The following is a 12,412-nucleotide window of genomic DNA, read 5'->3' as shown; positions in this document are numbered from 1 at the left end:
CTCCATGATTGCCACAATTCGGTCGGGTTGTCAACTAGGTCGGCCATACCAATATGTATCTTCTTGCGAAATACAGGAGACCTTGCCAGTAATGACAAAAGAGCCACAGGATCCTGAAAGAATAAATTAGATGTGAGAGATGTCTGTATTAGTCGCTTCTCGGCAGGTGAAAGAGTTGGCATTTTCAATGAAACAGCCGGTATGGATGCCCGTCGGATGGGAAGCATAGGGAATTGAGCTCTGCATTTCTTCTTCAACGTGCTCAGCCCCAATGGTAGAGATCTCAGTGCACCGATGTCTTCGGGAATCTGTAAGACTTCCCGCAGTGCCTCGTAGTGTCGGCGAGATATTCCCGATTTTTCGCACCATAATCCTAAAGCGAGCGTGAAGTGGTCCAGCATTTCATCAGGCTCCGCACGCGCATGGACTAGGACCTCCGACGGGTCATTCATTGTAGTCGGGATGTAGGTCTCAGCTGGCTGGTCGCCCAATGAATCCTCTAGTTGTGAATGAAAATCGGAATCTCCATTGCCAACCGGGTGCACTGGATGTAACATAGTCTGTAACCAGGGTTCGGATTCGGGCTCTTCATACTGTTGTGATTCATTGTTATCAACTGATCCCATGGGTAGAGCTGCCACTGCTTCTTGTATAATCTCCTGTACCCTGATGTCTTCTGGTTCAGAATGAGTGTCGGATAGAGCGTCGGGCGGAGCATCAGAGGCATCTGAAAGACTTGCTGCATCCTGTACACAGTGATTAGAATGATGCAGGCTGACAGAGGATCCAAGGTCTTACATTCAACCCTGACTCCTCAGTTTGATTGTTCGGCTGAATGTCGGATTCCACTGAAGGTAAAACGCGATTGCAATCTTGCGATTCCCGCAACAAATGGGCATGCTGTCTGCGCCTTCGAAACTGCGAGGCTGGGAATGGCAAATGAAGTCGCCTTCTCCAAAACATATAGTCCTGTATGCGCCTCACGTACCTCGGACGTTGCATGTTTGCTCGAGGTTTATACGCTGGTTTCCGCAGTGGTTGAGTTTCAAGTTGCAGGAACAGTGAGGGTTGCTGCGGAATTTCTTTGGGACAAAGTATGTAGGAATTAGAAAGAAAATTGCTGTTCGATTGGGGAATCGGACGTATTATAGCAAAGTTGAATGTTAGAGCAGCCGCAAAATGTGCCAACTGTGCCGCAGACCAACTGTAATATCCCGATCACCTAGACCTGTAATTGGCCCTAAGGGATGCAAGGTCAGCGATGATCTGCATCGTCCTGGGTGATCGGCCTATTTCAAAGAAATCAATCACTTAGTGGCGTTGAATTTTAGAATGTAGGGGAATATGGATACGGATCCGAATAGCAACTTGGGCAGTTGAATGCGCTCCGAGTCAACTATATAATAGATAGCGAACCCCTCCGAAATTCAAGCATTCACTCTCGTTCATCCTCACTTCACTCTGAACCACGGCAATCCGATAGCCAAAATGTCGGAGACACAGAGCACGCCAGCGCCAAAAAAGACAGCTCGCACGTTCCCATGGCCCCAATTGCACAGCACGCCAAAGGCTCAAGGGGCATCGTTCGGTTCGAATACAAGTACCCGAACCGAAGCGTTCTCTGATCATACAGAGATTGAAAAGCGGGTTCGAGTGGTGGAGCACGAGATACGAAATCGGGTGCGATGGGCCTATATATCGACATTAAATACTGACCCGATTCCGGATACCGTCCAGGAGGTGCTGAGCCTTGAGGACTGGGAAGCCGGGAACGACTCATATTTTTGTGAAGTTTCCAGGCGCATGTCGGACCTCTGTAAAGGTTGGAAATGTAAGACCTTGAGTAGCTTGAAGGTCGGAACAACGTCCCTAAACTCCTAGTTATGGTATAAACTGACCTCATTTGCAGGATCATGTCAGGGAATGTATTGAACTCAGCTTGACTGAGAATCCCGATTTCGGACTCCATGAAATAACCGATCGACAAAAGCTGATCAGCTATTTTGCCCGATTGTTCAAGTGGGACCAATTCTGTGAAGTCTTTTACTGGGTCAAGCCGTGTGTCGATTTTGAGAAGTCAGCTCCACAAGGGAAATGGTATTTTGAACGTAAGTCAATGGTAAATCTTAATTGCCATGATTTCTGCTCTGACAGTTATGGCAATAGAGGTGTATGCAAATTTAGCAGCATACGTGAAGCTATATCTTGATGACAACAGTCCGAAACGGGACGCATCCACCCCGTTGACCTACACCTGGGATTCTGTACTCAAGCTCTGGGACTGCTTGACACAGAAACCAGGACTGAGAGATGTCAATTCGGACGACTTCGCCCGACGGAAGGTCCGACCAAGGAAGCCAAAGGCTGTCCATGTTGAGACTTTGCCAGGAATTCTGGATGCGGTCCAGTTGACATCTAGTATGCCGCCCAGGGAACCCGATTCACGTCCGGCTCAGGCAGTGCAAGCCCCGCGGGAGCCAGAGAATGACGATTCAGACAAGGAGAATCGGAATCCTTTGCAGGACATCACGGAGGATTATTTTGAGACTGCGACAAATCGGCCTGCCTGTTCAAAGAGACCCGCGCCAGCCGCAACTGGTCGCAAACCCCGAAAGAGACGCAGATTCTAGTTGAATACATGAAAGGTACCTTCTCGGGTCAAAATTGGCTGTTAGTTTGTGCTTCAAAATAGATTTCGGGGTTTGATATCTAGACTTCAATGCAATGCTCTGTTATATCAATGCTTGCAAGAGCCGAATTTCGCTATATTCAATATATATCTCTTTATCGTTCGCCGTAATCAGCCGTAGGAGCTCTAAGCAAAATGAGTTAGCACTTAGTAATGTATAAATAGACACGTCCCGATTAGGAAATCCAAAACAATCAAGCGGACACGCTAGATATAATAATCTCTTCCCACACAAAATCTCTCTCTTCTTCTCTTCTTTTCTTTTTTTCCTTCTCTTAAGCTCATTATATTTCTCGTCGCCCCTCCCCCCCTGTTCCAATATCGAGGTAAGTGGTGGATTTCGAATGAAATAAGGAACTGCAGCAAACTGAAGGACAATATATGCAGAAATATCAAAAAATGGCTCCGCAAACGCGTAAATTAGCAGCAGCTCAGGACGAGCACTCCCCGATGTCCGCAAAGAAGAAGCCAGGGCGAAAGCCCTCGGCTGTCAAAGAAGAGCCCGCTATGGGCGATACACTCTGTGGTCGCTGTTTAACGTTCGTATATACGGCGCACATCGACAAGCCTTGTTCACGCAAGCAAGGAACCGCCAAGGCCTGCACCAATTGTGCAGGAGATAAAAAAGCCTGTGCTCCTGTCCCTTCAGAGATGCAGAAGGAAGTGGCAGCATTGCTGTCTGACCATGACGATTTTCTCAGGCTTAAGAACGCGACGCTCCGAGAAGAACTGAAAACCAGCATGGCGGAACGGGCCGCTGGTCTCAGTGAAATGCTTGCCAAAATGGCACCCCCGTCGGTCCAAACTGACAACTCCCCCCCTCCCCCCCCTTTTAACGCTGAAGTTGGTGCTGCCACTTTGGCAGCGTTGGAAAAGCTTGTGTCTATCCAAGCCGAACAAAAAGAGCTTGCGGAGCACACATTCCGCTCTGTCAAGGTAGGTTGAACTGATTGGAGATCATACATTCAACTCATGCTAATGCAGTTATATATATAGAATATTGAAAGGACCTTGGCCGACATCCGCCGGGACTTAAAGTCCAATTGTTTACCTTCTGCGGTCAGTATACTTGATGCAATGTCGGGATGAATTGAACTGACTTTGATATTTGATGACAGAAAAAGCGAAAGGCAGAAGAAACCATTTGCGAATCAGCAGCCAAGATAGGCCGATTTGCTGCTGCCCTGCCCTCTGCTGCGTCCGCTCCTCCCCCCCCCTCCCCCACTCCGATCACGCCTTCTCCCTTCGTTCAGTCGCAGCCGAACCTATCTGCGTCGGGCCTGTCTCCAACTGGAGGCAGCGGAGCCGATTTGCTCGAAAGTACGATCAAGCGGCCCGAATGGGCTCGCCCTGACGATTCTTCTGCGCTCGCTTTACGCCCTGTCCCCGAACCAGAGACTCCGACCGGTGAGGAGGCTCCTGAAATTTAAAAAAAAAAAAAAATTCATTACGATTCGGGTTGTGCGGGTGGTTCTGTAAACACTTAGTAGTTAATTTCTAGCAATTAAAAAGCTTCCGAATCGGGTTCAAAACCCTCAATTGGTGCATCATACGTTCCGAATTCTATACGTTTCGGACCCTTTATACGTGCATTGTAAATATATGGTGGATCTACGGTTTCAAGCTTGCGATCCGTGGCTCAACGGGTCGCGTCGGATAAACGTTTTCCGACGGTTGCCCGAAAAGCTCATTTTTCCGGTATGGGTTAAAAGCAAATTTGTCCACTCGTCCTAAATCAAACCGCCGTGTTAATTATCAGTTCGAGTCTTCAATCTCTCTGCCTATAAAATTTGTATCTCCCCTGAGTACCCTACTATGTGTTGCTAGAGTCAAACTACTGTTGACAAGACAGTTACCACTCTCATTTCATCGATACGCAAGGGTCACAGCGGTTTTACAGTACCAAGGTAAAGAGGCAATGTAGCAAGATTGACAATTGCAATTTGGCATAGAGCAAAGTTTCAAGGGTCGAAGTTGAGCTAGTACACATGTAATCCAAGGGTAACTGAGGTGAAAAGAAGCGAGGACGGGGAGGAAAAGAGATGGATAAATCAATCAGGACTTTACAGAAATGAAGCCAAAATAAATGCAGACCCCCTCCCCCTTTTCGTTGGTTAAGATTTACCATTATGTGGAATTACATGGTGACAATACTTGTCAATCTCAGATGGTATCTTCATAACGTGGTCAAAATCAAAAATGAAAATAAACAGAAAAAGGGGGTATGAAGCAAAATGATAAATAACAAAGCGCGCCGCAGATGAGGCGACCAAGGAAGAAATAATACACAAGATATCCAGGACTCAGAAGAAACACCACATCAAAGACAAGCATGTATGAGCATCCGATGTATGGAGCGGGGTTCATAAATGACATCATAAGAAGGTAAAAAGCAAAGCGATGGGATGTACATGTGCATTAGAAAAAACGACTGCTGAGAAGGGGGTGGATAAGCGACAGACATTATGAGACAGTGGAAATGTTGCGAGGGATGTGGGTAGATATCAGGAAAGGGGCAAGCGAAGCAGGGTAGAAAATTTGGGTTCGAGTTCTCTGCTTCTTAGAAGCAGTTCAACGTGCTCTTTTTCTTTTTCTTGCTGATGGCATTCATCTTCTCTTCCAGATGCGCGCGGGCCGCTTCTGCTTCTCGTCGGGCATTTCGCTCTTCTTCCACAGCTTGGAGAGAAAGTCTGGCGGAATTACGTTCAGATCGCAGAGTATTCAGTTCTTCTTCCAGCTGCCAGGCCTTCTTCTTCCAGCCTTCCATGTCCGTTTTTACCTTGTTACTTTGAGCCTCGAGGTCGCCGAGAGCTTCTTCTAATGTTGCGGTAAGCTGCTTCTCCGCATGCAGGTGCTTCTCAATTGTGCGAATGCGAGCTTCCTGATCCTCGACGAGTTGAGCATTCACAAGCTCCTTGCTTGTATGCCTCGAGCTAGGTGGGGAAATGCTGCCGGTATTGGCGGCAGCGGCGATATTTGGAAGTGGTGGGAGAGGAATTGCGGGAGGCGGGGAAGGGAGAGATGCAGCAGAGGCGCTCTTTCTGAGGTTCGATGATATGGAACTCGTACGGTCGGCATTGTGACCTTCGGGGGAGCCATTCCTAGTGTGCGCCTGCTCAAGAGTTAGTGAAACTGTTGCCCCGATCCTAGGTATTGTTTGCATTACCTCGAGTTGTTCAATACGCGCACGGTAGGATTCGACTTCTTTCTCGTATAGTGCAACCTTCGCGTTTGCTTCCTCCAGAGCTTGATTGCGTTCAGCCTGGATGACCGACAAACGATTATGATGTTGGTCGAAGGTGTTCGTGATTTGTTCTTCGAGCTCCTCCACCAGTCGCAAGCTTTTGTCCTTCTCAGTCTTAAGTTCAGTAATGAGAGCTTCTTTCTTCTTGATAAGCTCGTCCTTAGCACTGAGTGAGTCCTCATGGGTAGCCACCAGGTGGGCAAGCTCATTGACCTTGGCCTCCTGCTTCTCGCTCTTGTCATTTAGAGCGGAAATCTGCTGTTCAAGATCGGCATGACCGCTTTGCTTTTCGTCAACTTGACGAAGAAGCGCCTCATTGGCTTCGATAAGCTCCGAGTATTTGTCGGCAAAATGTTGTTTCTGGGAAATGATATCTTGCAGCTGGGTGTGAATGGTATCAACAGTCACAGGGGTGCTTAGGACGGAGTTGATTGTGTTGAGAAGCTGAGTCAATTCGTTTTTAGAGGAAGTAATCTCAGCTTGTAAATCATCGAGAGCCTGTTGATGCTTAACATTCTCCTGTGCAATACGTGATTCGTACTCCGCTTCTGCCGCTGCTTTTGTTCGGATTTCCAGCTCTTTTAATTCCTCCGCATGAGACATCTGGAGCGAGGCTAGTTCCGCTTGTTGTGCTTCGGAGGCGCTCTTGTGGCTTTCAATCTGTCGAGACAGTTCGTTGACTCGACTGCGATAGGACTCAAGCTCCTTGCTAGTGGTTTCTTTCTCAGCGATGCGGTCGGCAAGTTCAGTCCTGCTGTCGGTGTGGGCCTTCTCAAGATCAGAGATCGTTGACATATTGGCAGCGATAGATTCCTTGAGCTCTTCAATATCCTTCTTAAGGCTATCAACGAGTTCTTGATGCTTAAGTCGCTCGTTTTCCAAGCTTGTAGCTGCGTCGGCGATTTGCTGGGCGTTGGCTCCATCTACCTCGTTTCGTTCGCTCCTCATAGCGTCCACACTGGCAAGGGCAGCGTCAAGTTCGGCACGGGTCGTCTGAAGTTGTTTCTCAGAAGCTACCAGCTCGTCCGCGGCAGCTTGGTGCTTGTCTTGCCACTGAGATCGCTCAGTCGTCGCCCTCTGGAGTTCCTCAATCGTAGATTGTAATTTCTCCTGTGCAGACTCAAGGTCAGACATGACGGACTGGTGCTTTTCTTGCCACTGTGTGTTTTCATCTTCGAGTTGTACGATCCTCTCCTTATGGCCCTGAACCTCCACCTCCTTGTGTTCAAGTGCAGTTTTGTGGACAGTCAGCATCTCATTAAGGGTTTGCAGTTCGGAAGTGAGTTCTTTCTCTCGAATATCATGGGCTTCTTGAAGTTCTTTAATTTGTGTCTCGCAGTGCACAATCTGATCCCGCATTTGAGAAACAACAGAGGAATCAACTGGCGACTGGCCTTGCAAACTAGATCTTTCTCGGGTCAAGCCGGATATTATAGTAGCTTTCATTTCCATTTCCTTCTTGACGTTCTTGTTCTCAGCTTCAAGAGCTTGGATCCGTTCCATTCGCGAGTGAAGCTCATGCATTGCCGTATTGAGGTTAAGCTCGAAATTTTGCATAGTATCCGGTCGACTCTCAAATTCCTCAGCGGCAATGTTACGCAGCGTTGCAAATGATCTATGAGCACGGTCTGGATTGATAAGATTTTGGCTAGTCATCCGGCGGATTACCTGGGATTTCGGAGTTGTTGGAGTGGTTGGAGAAACCACTTTAGTTCTCTGAACCTCCGCTTTGAGCTGCTCGACTAGGCCAAGGGTTTCTTCATGTTCGGCTTGGAGCTCAGCATATTTCTGTGTTACAACACCCATCCCTTCTTGGTGTTCTACTAAAAGCCTCCGTAGGCTTTCAAGTTCACGAGAGCTAGTTTCATCTTTCTCGCAAACATCTCGTTGGCTTGATTCCGCTCTCTGGATGGCCAGAGTGTCCAGCTCGCCAAGTGAAATAGACGACTCCCCTTCCAAGGAGGGCTCCGAAGAAAGCGATCGCGACAATGAACATTGGTTTCCATTTTTCAGTTGCTGAGCTCCGACGTCTTCTAAAAAAGAAACCGGGTGTGTTTTACCCATTGGAGAGAGGGTAGTGGGCTCAGCTGGATGTCTGGCTTCGTCAACAGCATCGCGAAGTTCTGCAAGGGTGCGTAGAGCTTCGTCATACTTCGCATGAAGGAGATCATACTCATTGACCGTGTTCTCATGCTGAATCCGAAGTTCAAACAACTCGTGGGTCACGCTCTCGAGCTTGTCAGCAACAAAGCGTGACTGTGCGGGGCTTTGCGGAGGATATTCATCGTGGGCCGTCAGGTTGTCCGCATTCTGGGGTGCTGAGGCTCTTTCAAGTGCTTCCAAACCAGAATCGTCATTAGGAGCATCAACGCTTGGCAAGTTTTCATCTGACAGTGGTTGATCCACGAGATCGTCATCCGATTCTGGAATAGCGGTCTCTGCAGCTTCCATAAGGACATCGAGCTGAAGACTTCGTGCGCGTGAAGTCTTTCGTTTCTGTACGGTAGCAGGTGGAGGGCCTACAATAACATCTTTTTCCTTCTCCCCCTTGGAACCATTTTGCTGGATGTGATCCAACTCGTAAAGTAGAGTGTCCAGCTTCCCAAGACTCCGTTGGCGGTCGATGACATGTTCCAATCTCTCCATTTCTCGTTGCATTAGTTCCATATCCTGGTCGGCTTCGGCAAGTCTTTCCTCCAAAGTTGAGATATAATCCTCGCAGCTCGCCTCATTTTCTCGGGCACGTGCGATCTCCTTGCGCAATTCAGCAATGATTGAGGCGTTCTTTTCTTCACCTGAGGCGTGACCATCAAGCTTGGATTCTAGATCATGAAGATAGCTCTCAGTGTTCGCCTCTCTGTCCATCATCTTTTGAATGCGGGCTTGGAGCTGAGAGTTGACTGTCTCAACATAGGCACATTTCGTCTCCCTTTCAAGAAGCGTGCTCTCAGTATTCGACAGCGATGAACGAGTGTTGGACAAGGAGGACTCTAGGCTTTGGATTGTCTTTTCGTATTCCAGGACGACTTGCTCGACAGATTCCGCAAAAGAATGTGAGCGTTTCAACCTCTCCATGGCACTGCCACTGATTATATTCTGTAAGTCGTCATCGTCACCGTTGAAATCGGAGGCTTTTGTGAGCTCTGAGATCAGCTTTGCGTGGCGCTGACTCAAGGCGGTGTAGCTCTCTTGGATATCCAACAAGTGATTCTGTAGTTCTATCTCACGTTCGCTTTGGCGTTCTGACCGGTCTTGGAGAGGCCCACTTCGTCTCTCACCGCCCTCGGTGTTCCGGATTTGTTGGCGCAAAAAAGCAACTTCAGCCTTGAGTCGTTCAATAACAGCTTGCTTGTCACGCTCATCGGTAACTTGCTGAATCCTCGGTTTACTCTGGATAGCCCTGGCTCGCTGTGCATACTGTACAGTATTCAAGGTTTCACTGAGATGAAATTCGGCAGGAGTCACGCAAGCAATCATGTAAGTAATCGCATTGCCACCCAAAGAATCTTGAAGGAGGCGTGTGAGCTTGGAGTCCCGATAGGAAACGTGCGCTCCAGCGTGACGGGAGGAGAGCTGCGAGATAACCTTGCCCAAACTTGCCAGTCCAGCATTAATCGATATACCTTCCTTCGCTCGTTCTCCCGACGCGCCAGTATTCTTCAAACGTTCGCTGCCAGCCAGATCCACGAAGTGAAGTTTACTATCGACCGTCACAAATGAAGTATCAGCACCGGAAAAGGCCTCAACAGGGACAGAGAATCGCTTTTCCTTTGCCGACATGGTAGAGGTTGGGTCCTTGCGCTGAACAAGATTCAAGCTGAAAACCGCGTGCGAACGAGACGATTTGGCGTTAACTGCCGTAGCATCTGTCTGTCGAATCGCAGAACCAAAATTTAGGGCGCCGAGAAGGTCTTCGAAGGAGTTGATGTTCACTTGGTTTAATCCGGTGAGAATGATGCGTCCCTTGGTATCCTCTCTGATAGTGACAGTGTTTCGATCGCTCATTGGAGTAGATTCTGGAACCAAAAGGTCTCTAAGGTGCTCGTTGTAGATCTATCAGCGATTATTAGTCGTTTTGAATTGTTCCATTAGTGTGTTCGCGACAGCCAACCTCGACATAAGTGGCCTTTAGTTGCCAGTTTTTATCCAAGTTCCCCTTTCCAAAATTCGGCAAAGATGACGCTATTGAGTATCTTGCGGGGGTCCGCAATCCTGTAGATCCTGTCCGGGAGTGATTCGCATTGCTATCCGTTAATTTTTCAAAAAGCATCTGCGCCGCACGGGGGACGATACCTGATGGTAACCAAAGTGAGTCAGTCCAAACTTCCTATGAAACTTGTCCTTGATGGAATCCGGGCTATACTCACCCATGGCTTGGGGATCATTCTGTTCAGCGGGACCGGATGTACCCATAGTGTACGATTTTCCGGCACCGGACTGTCCATACGCCAATATTGATACATTGTACCCCTGCACGAACGAGTTGACGCTGTCTTGGAGATATTGCCAAATACCGTCTTGGTCAATGGTCTCGTTGAATACTCTGTCGAAAACAAAGAGTTTGCGACCCTGAGGGGAGTCCACGGCTAAGCTCGTATCAGATGTGACATGGACTGTTGCCCGTTGGAACCGAGGGGGTATCAATTCGTAGCCAGGGTCTGTGGGCTTCAACGGTGGTCGTACTCGAACAGCTTGAAATGGGGGGCAAGAAATGAGCGATTGGCTTTCAAGAAGTCGCGCCAAACGGCGCGAAGTAGACATATTACGTACCGACTTTGACTGCGGTCTTTCCGTCTTCGTCCGACGCCCGACTCCCTCCCCCTTGCTTGCTTCCAACGCTCAAACGACTGTGGCTCCGGGGAGGCCTCATTATCGCGCTCAATGGACGCTGGATACCGCTGCGGGGCGGTGATCCAGGAGGCGAATTAGTCATGGCAACGCAGTATTAATTCTAGCTTAATTCCACCGCGTGGTTCAGCTTCCCCAAAACAGAAAATGGTGAGAGTTGATATGGGTTCATTCGACGGGATAATTATTATCGGATCAGCGAAAACATCAAGGCCATTAAGTCATTACAGGGGCAATTAATCGCGATCTGTGGGCGAACAAGCGTTACGTTCTGGCTTGCAACCAATGGTGCCCCCTTTTCAAGGCCTGACTGGGGTGTACTCTGCGGCGAGAGCTGGGTGTGCACGTACTGAGGTCCGGCTAAGGGTGAAAGAGAATATGCGCGTGTGAGAGAGGGTGCTCTGCAGTCCAACTGCGCGTGAAGGAGATGGTGTTGTGACGAACACAGCAAAGCAAAAAGAGAGAGAGCCCTCCTCGATGTCCTAGGAGATAGCTGGGTGGGATTAGTTGTGAGGAGGAGAGAAGGGGACGGAGTTTGAATGAGACGTGCTTCAAGGGGTGAAAATGTGGTTGGCAGGGATGGGTGGATACGTCGTCAAAAGCGAGGAATTTGGTTTAGCGCGGCCAGCCCGACCTCTCCTGAAGGCGTTGGCTTGCTTGACCTACATATAAGTTACAGGCTAAAAGAGTAACATCCACAGCACCACTCCTTGCCAGGCCATCGCTCGCTGGTGGTTTGAGTAGGAGTGATACGTCTTAAGAGATTGACATATTAATGTCTAACGGGCCGCCTTTAATCTGCTGATAAGCTCAGACGCGATGCTATAGTGTATGTTTTGCAGAAACTTCGCAATACGACGTTTCAAGTTCCAAAGGCGTCGCAGACAAATTAACAGTCGAGGCAACGCTCGACGAAACCCCCCGAATTACCGAATCGTTACACTCCATTTTCCCTTGGGCCGCCTTAATGACAGCCACGTTTTGTTTTGATGTTATTATTATTCCATTTTGGGGTACGTAGCACCCACCTTGTGGTCAAGGACAGGCCCAAATCCGTTCTCCGTCGTTTCCATGAGATTGCCCAGGCAGAGAGAATTGATTTGTTTTGTCCCTGAACCGTTCCGCAGTTTCATCCCGGATGAGCTCCGTCAGAATTGAGTTGCGAGCCTCCCAGAAACCCATCTTGGCAAGTGGACCATGCTCTGCATGGCATGCTCTTCCATGGTTGAACACGCGTTAGAGAGATTTTTGATGGTGATTATTATTTTTATCTCCGCGGCTCCATGGGATGGGACCGGACGAAAGATCCGGGCCTTTCCCAGACGCTGAGTTTCTTTACACAGAATTTTCAAGATTCCCAAGCGAAACATGACATGCAGCGACGTCAAACTCGGAGCGATGTGGGCAGTTCATATTCCTTCTCTGTCAGCTGATGGGTCGTCTTCCGCTCAAGCTATGGGGCCGTGAGAATGCCCAACGTGCGGAGGAAAAAGAGCGTCCTCTCCATCCCGCCACACCCCGGTTCCATGTCCTCTCCACATGCTGGTGTCCTTTTGACAGGCCTGATCGTCTTGACGTCGGTCTTGGACTCAAAGTCCAGACCTACAATCGAGCAATCCTTGAAAAGAAGA

The 12,412-nt window shown here is 48.8% G+C and overlaps 1 protein-coding gene across 1 annotated transcript; it reads right to left on the bottom strand.

Annotated features, from left to right (window-relative positions):
• Positions 1–4,808: 4,808 nt before the first annotated feature.
• On the bottom strand, positions 4,809–11,028 carry D8B26_002605 (uncharacterized protein). The gene is made up of 5 exons (XM_003069081.2): positions 10,704–11,028; positions 10,301–10,624; positions 10,045–10,226; positions 5,856–9,986; positions 4,809–5,801 (listed from the first exon to the last, which is right to left on the bottom strand). Exons 1-5 carry the CDS (start codon positions 10,864–10,866, stop codon positions 5,250–5,252), a joined length of 5,352 nt encoding a protein of 1,783 aa, XP_003069127.2. The 5' UTR covers positions 10,867–11,028; the 3' UTR covers positions 4,809–5,249.
• Between the last annotated feature and the right edge of the window lie 1,384 nt (positions 11,029–12,412).

This window comes from Coccidioides posadasii, chromosome 2 (genome assembly GCF_018416015.2).
Source record: "Coccidioides posadasii str. Silveira chromosome 2, complete sequence".
In the NCBI taxonomy this organism is placed as follows: domain Eukaryota; kingdom Fungi; phylum Ascomycota; class Eurotiomycetes; order Onygenales; family Onygenaceae; genus Coccidioides; species Coccidioides posadasii.
This window is presented reverse-complemented; position numbering and strand designations above follow the sequence as displayed.